The 12791-nt window shown below is 48.0% G+C and overlaps 1 protein-coding gene across 8 annotated transcripts in view; it reads right to left on the reverse strand.

Annotated features, from left to right (window-relative positions):
- CAMTA1 (calmodulin binding transcription activator 1) overlaps positions 1 to 12791 on the reverse strand; it is a 1702014-nt gene that overhangs the window by 1032279 nt on the left and 656944 nt on the right. For all 8 annotated transcript variants that reach the window (XM_040326489.1, XM_040326487.1, XM_040326491.1 and 5 more), the window contains exon 4: positions 4958 to 5093. In XM_040326489.1, the coding sequence (XP_040182423.1) occupies positions 4958 to 5093 (136 nt within the window). The remainder of the gene's footprint in view (positions 1 to 4957; positions 5094 to 12791) is intronic.

A 12791-nucleotide genomic window follows, 5' to 3' on the forward strand; every position in this document is an offset into this window, starting at 1 on the left:
GAGGCGGCGCCGGGGAATTTGATTAAAGAGGAGCTTCAGGCAGATATAAAACGATAGCAATCTCCTAAATCTAGTAATATTTATTGAGAGGATTCAACAAGGTGTGTCATGTCATTACTTACAACCAGTGCCGGGACAAGGTCATCCAAAGATGCCAAACTGCACCCCCCTTTCCCTTAGGGTTAGGGTCAGGGTGCCCCCCATCTCTCCAATAAACCATTGTGCCAGGGGTAGCTCTCCCTACTGCCCACCCCTTGTCCCGGCCCTGCTTACAACCCTTCTTCATTACCTCCTTTCCTTTCCCTTTAAGAGCTTCTAAATTCTGGGAGGAGGAGGCGGGCCTTTGAGTCATGTGACTGCTGTGTTTCCCTGTCACAGCGGTCACATGATCATAAAGCTTTGATCGCAAGTATGCATCAGGAGCTGCCTGGTCCCTGCCAGCAATGCCGGGACAAGGTCCTCTATCACCCAGGGCAAAGATGCCAAACTGCACGCCCTTCCCTTAGGGTTAGGGTCAGGATGCCCCCCATCTCTCCAATAAACCATTGCGCCAGGAGTAGCTTCCCTCCTGCCCACCCCTTGACCCTTCTTCATTAACTCCTTTCCTTTCCCTTTAAGAGCTTCTAAATTCTGGGAGGAGGAGGCGGGCCTTTGAGTCATGTGATTGCTGTGTTTAGCTGTCACAGCGGTCACATGATCATAAAGCTTTGATCGCAAGTATGCATCAGGAGCTTCCTGGTCCCTGCTAGCAATGCCGGGACAAGGTCCTCTATCACCCAGGGCAAAGATGCCAAACTGCACGCCCTTCCCTTAGGGTTAGGGTTTAGGGCGCCCCCATCTCTGTAATAAACCATTGCGCCCAGAGCAGTCAGCCTTCCTGCCCACCCCTTGTTTCCGGCTCCATAGGCGTGTGCAGGGGGTGGGGGTGTGCACACCCAAATCACAATGTGCGGTGGCGGTTTCCCCTACTGCCCAGGCTTCCCCTCCCATCTTGTTGGCCCTGCAGTCCTGCTGGCTTCCCTCCTCTCCTCTGTTTTAGGATGGAGACAAGGGGAAGGGGTAAGCAGGGGCGGACTGACCATTGAGGCTCTCGGGCACTGCCCGAGGGCCCCATGCCACTAGGGGGACCCATCAGCGTTGCCAGGCTCAATAAAACCAGGGCTCAATCATTTATTACAGAGATGTGGGCGCCCTGACCCTAACCCTAAGGGAAAGTGGGGGCAGTTTGGCATCCTTGCCCTGGGCGCTGGATGATCTTGTCGGGGACTAGGAAGCTCCTGATGCATACTTGCAATCAAAGCAAGGCAGTGATTCTCAAGCAGGGTGCCGCATGGGTTCCCCTGGGGTGCCACAAGTAGACAGGGGGTTATTTACGAAAGGCAAATCCACTTTGCACTACAAGTGCACTGCAAGTGCAGTCGCTGTAGATCTGAGGGGGACTTGCAAGGAACATAAAAAACAGCAACTGATTGGATGATAAAATCAGCAGAGCTTCCCCTAATTTCAGAGCTTCCCCTCAGATCTACAGCAACTGCACTTACAGGTGCATTTGCAGTGCCCTTGTATTTCAAAGTGCATTTGTCTTTCGTAAAGAACCCCCCATTGTTCTCTGTTGTCTTTGTTTTGCTTCCTTTGTGTGAGATCCCTGGTGTTCCTGCCAGTCCCTATGAGTTCCCATTAAAACTGATCACACTAGGCATGAGTGTGTGGTCAGTTTTCTAGCCTGCTTTTTCTTCAATGATTAGACTTGTCCTGACACCCCCCATCCTGCACAGCAATTTACGGAGAAGATTAGTGCAGAGGCGTTGCTAGGGGGGTGCGGTCCGCACCGGGTGACACCATCCCATTTTTTTTTTAACTGACATGCCCAGCCTGCCCTGTGCAATCCCAGCCTGCCCTGTACCACCCCAGCCTGCTCTGTGCCACCCCAGCCTGCCCTGTACCACCCCAGCCTGCCCTGTATCACCCAGCCTGCCCTGTACCACCCCAGCCTGCCCTGTACCACCCCAAACAGCCCTATACCACCCCAGCCTGCCCTGTACCCCCCAACCAGCCCTGTACCACCCCAGCCTGCCCTGTACCACCCAGCCTGCCCTGTGCCACCACAGCCTGCCCTGTACCACCCCAGCCTGCCCTGTACCACCCTAAACTTTCCCATGCCACCCCAACTTGCCCTATGCCACCCTAACTTGCCCTGTACCACCCCAATCTGCCCCATGCCACCATAACTTGCCCTATACCACCCCAACCTGCCCAATGCCACCCTAACTTGCCCAGTACCACCCCAACCTTTCCCATGCCATCCCAACTTGCCCTGTACCACCCTAACTTGCCCTATACCACCCCAACCTGCCCTGTACCACCCTAACTTGCCCTATACCACCTTAACCTGTCCTATACCACCCCACTACACCAACCTGCCACTATACCACTCTATACTACCCTAACCTGCCACTATACTGCCCTATACTATCATTTACAGGGGCTGGTTTGGGGTGCGCCCCGTGCCTGTGCGCTGCCTGCTTGGTGCTGGGCAGCCTAGACAGAGGGGGGGTGACACCATGTTTTACCGCACCGGGTGACACCAACCCTAGTGACGCCACTGGACCAGTGTGCTGCTGTTTCTCCTCTCCCACCTCTCTAAAATCCAGCTGAGAGAATGTGATCACTTATTAAAAAAGGAGAAAAAAAAGTATTTCTAGATATATATATATTTGTTTCACATATATGGGTTGTTTTACAAGGTGAGAGTTTACATATACTTGAAGTTTTTTTTACTCGCAGGTTACGATTCTGAAGGCAGCCATGAAAATAGCGTTTTTTTTTTTTTTTTTTAGAGATTCCAACTAGAGTTCCTTTTTACCAAACAAAGAAAATCTCCGAATGTAATCTGTGGATTTACAACAGCCAGAGAACATTCAAGTTGCATAAAAAGGAGATACAAGATAAGCATGAAAACGCAACACAAAAGATGCGGTTGCCATGGCGACTGAATCCACCGCCACCCCCCTTGCACACCTGTGCATTCAGAACGATTCCCCATCAGCACCACAGCCGCTGTCCATTTCAGGGATCAGACGCACAGCGGCTGGTTCCGGAGACACAAAACGGGAATTCTGATTGGCTAATATAGATTACTATATACTTTGTACATTGCTCTTTGCCTCAGCAATAAAAGTCGCTATACTCTCTGATACACTGTATTACCAAAAGTATTGGGACGCCTTTACACGCACATGAACTTTAACGGCATCCCAGTCTTAGTCTGTAGGGTCCAATATTGGGTTGGCCCCGCCCTTTGCAGCTATAACAGTGTCAACTTTTCTGGGAAGGCCGTCCACAAGGTTTAGGGGTGTGTCTATGGGAATGTTTCACCATTCTTCCATTTGTGAGGTCAGGCTCTGATGTTGGATGATAAGGCCTGGCTCACAGTCTCCGCTCTAATTCATCCCTAATGTGTTCTGTGGGGTTGAGGTCAGGACTCTGTGCAGGCTAGTCAAATTCCTCCACCCCAAACTCGCTCATCCACCATGTCTTTATGGACCTTGCTTTGTGTACTGGTGGGCAGTCATGTTGGATCAGGAAGGGGCCGTCCCCAAACTGTTCCCACAAAGTTGGGAGCATGAAATTGTCCAAAATGTCTTGCTATGCTGACGCCTTAAGAGTTCTCTTCACTGGAACTAAGGGGCCAACCCCTGGGGGAAAAAAACCCCACACCATAATCCCCCCTCCCCCCCACACCATAATCCCCTCTCCACCAAATCATTTTGACCAGTGCACAAAGCAAGGTCCATAAAGACATGGATGAGCGAATTTGGTGTGGAGGAACAGGTCTGGCCTGCACAGAGTCCTGACCTCAGAACACCTTTGGGATGAATTAGAGCAGAGACTGCGAGCCAGGCCTTCTCATCCAACATCAGTGCCTGACCTTCCAAATGCTCTTCTGGAAGAATGGTGAAACATTCCCATAGACACCCTTCTAAACCTTGTGGACGGCCTTCCCAGAAGAGTTGAAGCTGTTATAGCCGCAAAGGGCGGGGCCAACTCAATATTGAACCCTGCAGACTAAAGCCTCGTACACACGATCGGACTTCCATAGGACTTTTCCGTGGATTTTGCTCCGAAGGGTGTTGTCCTTGAACTTGGTATGCATGCACACGGTAGGACTTTTTCAGCCAACAAACATGACCGTAGTGACGTAATAGACGTACTACGTGTTTTTTTTTGCTCTTTACTGCCACCCTTTGGGCAACTTCTGCTATTGTGTACAACAATAGTGTGTACAACAATAGCAGAAGTTGCCCAAAGGGTGGCAGTAAAGAGCAGTTAGAAACACAGATGAGGTCACATTTAACCCCTTCGGCGCCCCCTGGTGGTTAACTCCCAAACTGCAATTGTAATTTTCACAATAAACAATGCATTTTTAATGCATTTTTTTCTGTGAAAATGCCAATGGTCCCAAAAATGTGTCAAAATTGTCCGAAGTGTCTGCCATAATGTCGCAGTCACGAAAAAAATCGCTGATCACCGCCATTAGTAGTAAAAAAAAAAATTGTCGCTCTATTTTTGTTTATAGCGGGGAAAAAAGGACGCCAATTTTGTTTGGGAGCCACGTCGCACGACCGCGCAATTGTCAGTTAAAGCGACGCAGTGCCGAATCGCAAAAACCTGGCCGGGTCCTTTAGCTGCCTAAAGGTCCGGGTCTTAAGTGGTTAAAGTCCATGTGTGTGTAAAGGCAGGTGTCCCAATACTTTTGGTAATAAAGTGTACATACATTGCTTCCACTCTTGACATAACAATCATTTTTTTCATAGGCAATGGTCAAGCAAAATCCAGAAGGCTACAAAATAACAATTATCTCAAACAATCGTAGATTCAAAGAATAACCATATGGCATAAAAGTATCCGGCAAGAAAAGCAAAACTCCGCCATAAATATTAGGAAACGCGCGGCCTACCTCCACTCCCTGCACTTTGAGCTTCATGTGATCTTCCCGCGTTGTTTTCCCGTCTTTTCGCTTTTTCCAGCAGTATCCATCTTTCCGATATTTCACCTTCTTACGATTGTACAAGATCATGGAACCATTCTGTGGCCTGCAAGAAAAAACACAAAAAAGTGATAAGATTTTAATGTGTTCATTTCCACGCCCCCCCCCCCCCCGGAGATCCTTTGCCGCGTGTTTGGCAAAAAGCGCAATTCCTACGCAAAGCGCAATTCCTACGCAAAGCGCAATTCCTGCCCTCCCAGGTGGCTGCCCACGCCTGTCCCCCATGCCACCACATTCCCGTTACCCTCCGGCGCTGTAGCGGCCACAAGCTCTTCTCTCCGTTCTTAATGTTCTAGATTTTATTTTTTTCCTGAACGCGGTGAATCCCCGGCGTCATATATCACCGGCAAAGGAGCCCTTCTTACTCGCGAGATCTCCTTTCATACCCGCCACTGACACTTCTAATTCATTAGCTGCGAGATCCACAAGTAAATGTTTGCGGGTCATAAACTATCTCAGGAAATCCGGCCCCTGGAAACAACACATGAGAAATGATGCCGTCTGAGATCTAGGATATTGCTTTTCCGTAAATGTTTCTCAAGACCTGATTTTTTGTTATGCTTGTCACTTACATGTTCAGGATTCTAAAAGTGTAAATAGTGCCCCATCATTGGTGTCAGTGGGAGGAATAGTGTCCCATCATTGGTATCAGTGGGAGGAATAGTGTCCTATCATTGGTGTCAGTGGGAGGAATAGTGACCCATCATTGGTGTCTAGTGGGAGGAATAGTGCCCCATCATTGGTGTCAGTGGGAGGAATAGTGTCCCATCATTGATGTCAGTGGGAGGAATAGTGTCCCATCATTGGTGTCAGTGGGAGGAATCGTCTGGTCATTAGCCTAGGCTTATGACATCATGCACAGCTCTCTTTCTCACTCTCCTTAAAGTTTGCCAGAAAGGGAGGGGGTGAGTCATAAGAGAGCCAATGAGAGCTGCAGAGCTGGAGGTGTGTCTGTGTAAGTGAAAAGGCAGCAGCATCAGCTGCCCACAGTTAAAATGGCTGCAGCCAGACTCAGTGCAGGGAGATTTCTGCAGCATATTTATTACACAATCACAGTAAAACCTTGGTTTGAGAGTAGTTCGGTTTGAGAGCGTTTTGCAAGATGTTTTAATAAATTTTGCCTTGATATACAAGCGATGTCTTGATATAAGAGTAGCGTCATGTCACAACTGAGTATAAAAAAGAAGAGAGGAGCCTCTAAGTGAAGCAATATGGTTACATTTAATGAAGGGACAACATTTAGCAACGTATTGCTACACTTAGAGGAGGAGCCTCTCTTCTCTTTTATACCCTGTAAAAAAAAATGCTTTGATATACAAGTGCTTTGGATTACAAGCATGGAACGAATGATGCTCGCAATCCAAGGTTTTACTGTATATGTCAAATAATATACAAAGGGGTTGGAGGGAAGCTTCAGAATGGCAAAGATGTTTTTATTCCCAGACTGCAGTTCCTCTTTAAGCTACAAAACATATTTCGGGAAGTGAAAAAGAAAAGAAAAAAAGAAAAGTAGTGCGATTTTCACCCTCCACGGCAGTCCTTCCTCGGCGGCGGCGATATTCTGAATGGATTGCTAAGTATGGAAACATACGCTAAGCAGCGGCTCTTCATTTTGAAGTGATATAAAAAAATAAAAACCCGCGAGGAGCGACGGCAAGCAGCCCACAGAGACAGGAATCCGCATTTGTAAAAATTTACAGTGCTCTGTTAAGGCGCAGTAATTGGCTTTCCGAGCGCCAAAACAGAAAGAAATACAACGGCGCCCGCCGCAAACAGGAGCAGTCGTCATAAAAAAAACTTTTCCTACCCAAAAAAAAAAAAGAAAAAAGTGCGAGCCTGGCAATAATTCATGGGGAGAACTCCCCGGCGACATTAGCGAACATGATAACGAGGAACGGGGGTTGTAATGTGTGCGCGATCGCGGGGACAGAAATATCGCTAACTGACAGAATGGCGCGCGCGCTCCGCTCACAGGAAATGAGGCTTTAAATTACATTCTTTGGCTTTTAAAAAGTTTTGTAGACAAAACAAAACTATCTGGAAGCTTGAAAGATGTTCGGTCCTAAGGCCATCGCATAAGAAGTGTAATGTGGCCAAGTGGCCAGCAGGGAGGGGGGGGCTTTTAATTTTTTTCTGTCCTAGGCTTAAATGATGTCATACATCCCAGGAGTCTCCAGGAGGGCATAGCTCCCAACTGTCCCTGATTTGGAGGGAGTGTCTCGGATTTGGAGGGACTGTCCATGATTTGGAAGGACTGTCCCTGATTTGGAGGGAGTGTCTCGGATTTGGAGGGACTGTCCATGATTTGGAAGGACTGTCCCTGATTTGGAAGGCATGTCCTGGATTTGGAGGGGGCTTAAAGGTCAACGTACCTATACGTTGATGTGCCCAGCTCCCGCGACCTGGTCCGAAGCACTGTGACCGTGGGAATCGCGGACCCGATCGCCGCTGGAGTCCCGCGATCGGTGCCTGGAGCTGAAGAACAGGGAGAGCCGTGTGTAAATACAGCTTCCCCCCGTTCTTCACTGTGGCGGCGTCATCGATCGTGTGATCCCTTATATAGGGAGACACAATCGATGACGTCACACCTACAGCCACACCCCCCTACAGTTGTAAACACACACTAGGTGAAACATAACCCCATCAGCGCCCCCTTGTGGTTAACTCCCAAACTGCAATTGTCATTTTCACAGTAAACAATGCATTTTAAATGCATTTTTTGCTGTGAAAATGACAATGGTCCCAAAAATGTGTCAAAATTGTCCGAAGTGTCCGCCATAATGTCGCAGTCACGAAAAAAATCGCTGATCGACGCCGTTAGTAGTAAAAAAAAAAAAAATTATAAAAATGCAATAAAACTATCCCTTATTTTGTAAACGCTATAAATTTTGCGCAAACCAACCGATAAACGCTTATTGCCATTTTTTTACCAAAAATATGTAGAAGAATACGTATCGGCCTAAGCTGAGGATTTTTTTTTTTTTTTTATATATTTTTGGGGGATATTTATTATAGCAACAAGTTAAAAATATTGTTTTTTTTTTCAAAATTGTCGCTCTATTTTTGTTTATAGCGCAAAAAAAAAAAAACGCAGAGGTGATCAAATACCACCAAAAGAAAGCTCTATTTGTGGGGAAAAAAGGACGCCAATTTTGTTTGGGAGCCACGTCGCAGGACCGCGCATTTGTCAGTTAAAGCGACGCAGTGCCGAATTGCAAAAACTGGCCGGTCCTTTAGCTGCCTAAAGGTCCGGGTCTTAAGTGGTTAAAAAATGAATCAAATAGCGTTTCCAGTCTGTGGTGCTGAGATGCAGTTAAGCTCCGCCCTCACATATGTGTCACGTGATGGTAGAGTCAGACGTCCCAGCAGAATATTTGCAATGACAGGTACTTGTTATTTAGCTTCTTCTTTTAGGTAAAAAATAAAAAGTATAAAATAGAGATCTAAGAGAAAGTCTTCTGTTCCTAATGGCCGGTGACACTCGGAGATCAGAAGACAAAGCCTCCCCCCCCCCCCCCCCCCCCCCTCGGTCCCCCTTCCAGCTTCATCATCTGCTGGAATAAAATATGAGAGCGGCTAAACATGCGACGTGCCAGGAAACGCCGCCTTGTACCGGCGCCAATTACAGGTCCCGCAATGAAGCTGCCCTGACACTTTGGAAAGGTGTTCCTCCTGCCAAGTGCCGCATTTGCATGATGATTCTGAGCCGGCTACCCGGTGTCATTTCACATCACCGGGAAAGTGACATTTAGGATTGCATTTGTCTGGTACCTGCTGAGACCCATTCCACCACCCAGTAAGCACATTGATCGTCAGTCATGCATCTCGCAGGAAACCATTAGAAGCATTTCATCTGAAAGTGCGCTTCTTCTCTGTCGCCGGCGTGTCATAACAAGAGACCAGTCTTCCGTTGAAGGTACACCGCTGCGGCATCAAAAGCCGCGCGCTGACCACTGTATACTCCCGCTTTAATTGGGCCCAGGATGAATGGCGGTAAAAGTTTTCCTCTAATATTGTGACAACGTTCTCTCTGGAGTCAACAGTTATTCAAGGAGAAACTCCAGATGAAAAGAGAAGAACAGGAGAGGCCTGTTGGCGCCGCTGAGCTGGCGATGTTCAGATGGTCGAGGATACATTTTGGACATTTGCGCATGCGCGTATCTCTGCATGTGACTTTGCGCCTATAGTGATCGCCACGTGTGCGCACATGCATCATGGTGTGTCCGCAGCCGTGTGTGCATGCCCCGAGTTAGCACTGCCATCTGACAACCTTAAAGTGAATGTAAACCTGAAAAAAAAAATCATTAAGGCCTGCACCTTGTACAGTATAGGATTTCATGTCATCTGTGCCCAGTCTTGCCACGAAGAGTTAATCCAGCTCTATCTTTTTTTCAGTGTGATAAAAACTGACACACAGAGAAATAGTAGTCAGTTCTTCCCCCCTTGCTGTAGGTGACAGGTGATTAACATATCTCATGCACGAGCCTGAGAGAGACATTCTGTGTACTTCAGATCCCCTCCTCCTTTCTTTTCCAGCTCTCCTAGGATTGGCTGCTCCACACCTTAGCATGATTGGGCATTCTGAAGTCATGTGGTGACTTTTCTAGATTTTCACTGGATGTTCCACCTGCAGTACCAGCTGGCACTGTTGAAGAGGCCTGACACTGGCTCAGCCAGGCCCACAGCAAATGCATATCAAAGCAAGTTACCCTATTGAAGTCAGTGGAAATGAAAATAATTTGTTCCTCATTGACTTCAATGGTATGCAATACCGCATGAGGCCAGAGGTGGGGGGCGACGGAAATAGCCGGAAAGGCCCGAGGACACCTCGGCTGACCTCGGCAAGCCTCAGAAGGACGCCGTTCCCAAGATTTGCAGAGGTCAGCCGAGCTGTCCTCGGGCCTTTCCGTGCATTTCCGTCACCCCCCACCTCTGGCCTCATGCGGTATTGCATACCATTGAAGTCAATGAGGAACGAATTATTTTTGGCTCTGGCAAACCTCAGGCCAAACGCGGTACTGCACACCGCTTTGGCCTGAATAATGCTCATTTTGTGAGACAACACTCGCAAACTGAGTTGCGATTTTTAAAAATACAGTGCTCGCATTACGAAACACTCGTTAAGACGCCGGATGCTTGTGCCGCTAGAGGGGAGAATTCCCATTGCTGTCTATGGAGATGGTTCACATCTCATAGACGCCGTACGCCTGAAAAAAAGTCCCGGACCCTTTTTTTCAGGCGGCACATGTTAAACATGTTAACCAGAGAAGGATAACGGGTAACTAATAACATTTGTACTAACCGACATGATTGAGACGCAAACAGAGATAAATGATTGCATCCAAACAAGAGTATTCTGAAAAACCTTGACAAGGCCTTTGTTTTGAGATGATTGGACAGGAGACAAAGACAGATCCTAGCTACAAAAGGAGACAATTTCTCATCCCACATGTGTGTCATTTGTAACTAAGTATTGATGTTCTCCTGGATAGACAATCTCATGAAATGTCTCTCTCATAATTCCATTGTACAAAGCTGAGAGCAGGTCTAACTAAAGTGCTCCTCTGGCACTATTCATGCCGCTGTTATGGCTTTTCCATTGTGTCCCTCGTAAAAAAAAAGTCTCTGCAATTGAGGTTACGCTCTAAAGAGAACCATGGAAGAATTCCAATATTCATTCCTAAATTATTACAGCCACCTGGATTTACTTATCATACTTTTCTTGCCTCTCCTTTATCTGTAAATGTAGTTTTTGGCTCCCTCTTAAATTAGAGAAGCAGTGATTGTTTAGTCTGGTCTGTTCAAGGCTTCACAGCTTGAACGTTTGATTGCTTCCCCCTGTTTTTAGAAGAAGTTTCTGGATCTTAGGGAGGCAGAATTCAAATGACTAGCCTAAATATTGAGCAGGTCCTAGCCAATCTATGGGGAGGTGTGCCCAGCAGTGGCGGCCTGTCCATAAGGGGCGCACGAGCGCCGCCTCCCAATTAGGGTGACCACATTTCCAAACTTCCATTCAGGGATACCCTCCCTTCCCAAAAATCAGCTTGTGGTCTAACGAATCACAGCACAGTGATTGGACACAAGAGGCGGGATTTATGATTTCTCCATTCTCAAGCAGGGGGCGGGATTGTGCTCCTTCAGGGATTCCAGGCCAGGACAAGTACTGTCAGGGAGTAAAGCGGTGATGTGGCGGCCTTTTTTGGGGGCATCAGATTGGCCTGGGTGGGGGGTGGCTGTGTCAGTTTCATTCCGGGACATTGTATTGTCCTGGAATGAAGGTGCCCGGGACAGACCTACAAAATGCGGGACTGTCCCAGGGCAATCCGGGACACATGGTCACCCTACTCCCAATCCATGTGTCTGGCCCCCTAATCTACATGCATGGATTGCAATTGGGGCGGAAGGGGGGGTTTGAAGCACGTGATTAAAGCCAGAGGCTCTAATAGGCTTAAAAAAAGTGAGGGTTCGGGGGACACAGAGCACTTTTCTCCGAGCCCACCTAGTTGTGTATCAAAAATGAATGAACATTCGCAATTGTAACACTGATTCTGCCTCCCAGCCAATCAGGAAGCAGGTCCTGAGACTTGTTTGGTTGAAAAGGTCTCCTCTAGACTTCAATGAGCCAGAGTGAGTGGACTGTTGCTGTGTGCCTGACTGCCCTTGTACTAAGTTGGGAAAGAACCTGGTGAATCTACACCGGCCCCCATGGGGGTAGCGCTACACCCATAAAGAAAATCAATGTAGGTTCAGTCTCTATTATTCATGTTATAAATGATAACAAGGCCAATTCAATTTCAATATATAAGTAAGTTGGCTGGTCGTGAACGGGCTTCAGGAGACATTTTTCCCCACCGTTACATGGAAGGGCTACAGAACTACGGAATGCCAGAGCACTTACGTTATGAAGGAAATGTAAGAGAGAAGTAGAGAACTGGTATAGATAAGGGTGGGAACAAAGAAAAGGGTGGATATGGGATCAAGGGGTAAGTAGGTTATGGGTCAGGGAAAGGGTCTATGAGACTCGCTGGATCACAGATTGGAGTAAGGGGTCGAGCCCGACCCCTTCCCATTTGATCAGCTGTTAGCCAATGACAGCTGATCATGTGATGACAGCGTGATCACCAGTGGCTGTCAGAGGGACATCGGTCCCGATCAAGGAGAGCTTCCACCAGCTCATCTGTGCCCACCTGTGCTACCTGCCAGTGCACAACAGTGCCGTCTACCAGTGCCCACCAGCGCCATCTACCAGTGTCCACAGTGCCACACATCAGTGCCCACAGTGCCACCTATCAGTGCCCACAGTGCCACCTATCAGTGTCACCAATCAGTGCCTCAACAGTGCTGCCCCTCAGTGTCACCTACCAGTGCCCATCAGTGCCACCTACCACTGCCCATCAGTGCCACCTATCCATGACTAAGCACTGATCCAGAGTGTGAAACGCGGTGGCTGCTATCCCCACTTTGTTGCTGTATTTTTGGAGTGCATTTTCTGTTCTGTTTTTACAATAAAAGACAACCGAAAGGTCTATTGGAGTGTGGCTGTCCATTTTCCTAGCCTCTATCAAGTGCCACCTATTAGTGCCCATCAGTACCGCCTTATCTGTCCCCATCAGTACCGCCTTATCTGTCCCCATCAGTGACGCCTTATCTGTCCCCATCAGTGACGCCTTATCTGTGCCTATCAGTGCTGCCTTATCTGTGCTTATCAGTGCCCATCAGTGCATTCTATCGGTGCCCACCAGTG

This window comes from Rana temporaria, chromosome 10, assembly GCF_905171775.1.
Source record: "Rana temporaria chromosome 10, aRanTem1.1, whole genome shotgun sequence".
Taxonomy (NCBI): Eukaryota; Metazoa; Chordata; class Amphibia; order Anura; family Ranidae; genus Rana; species Rana temporaria.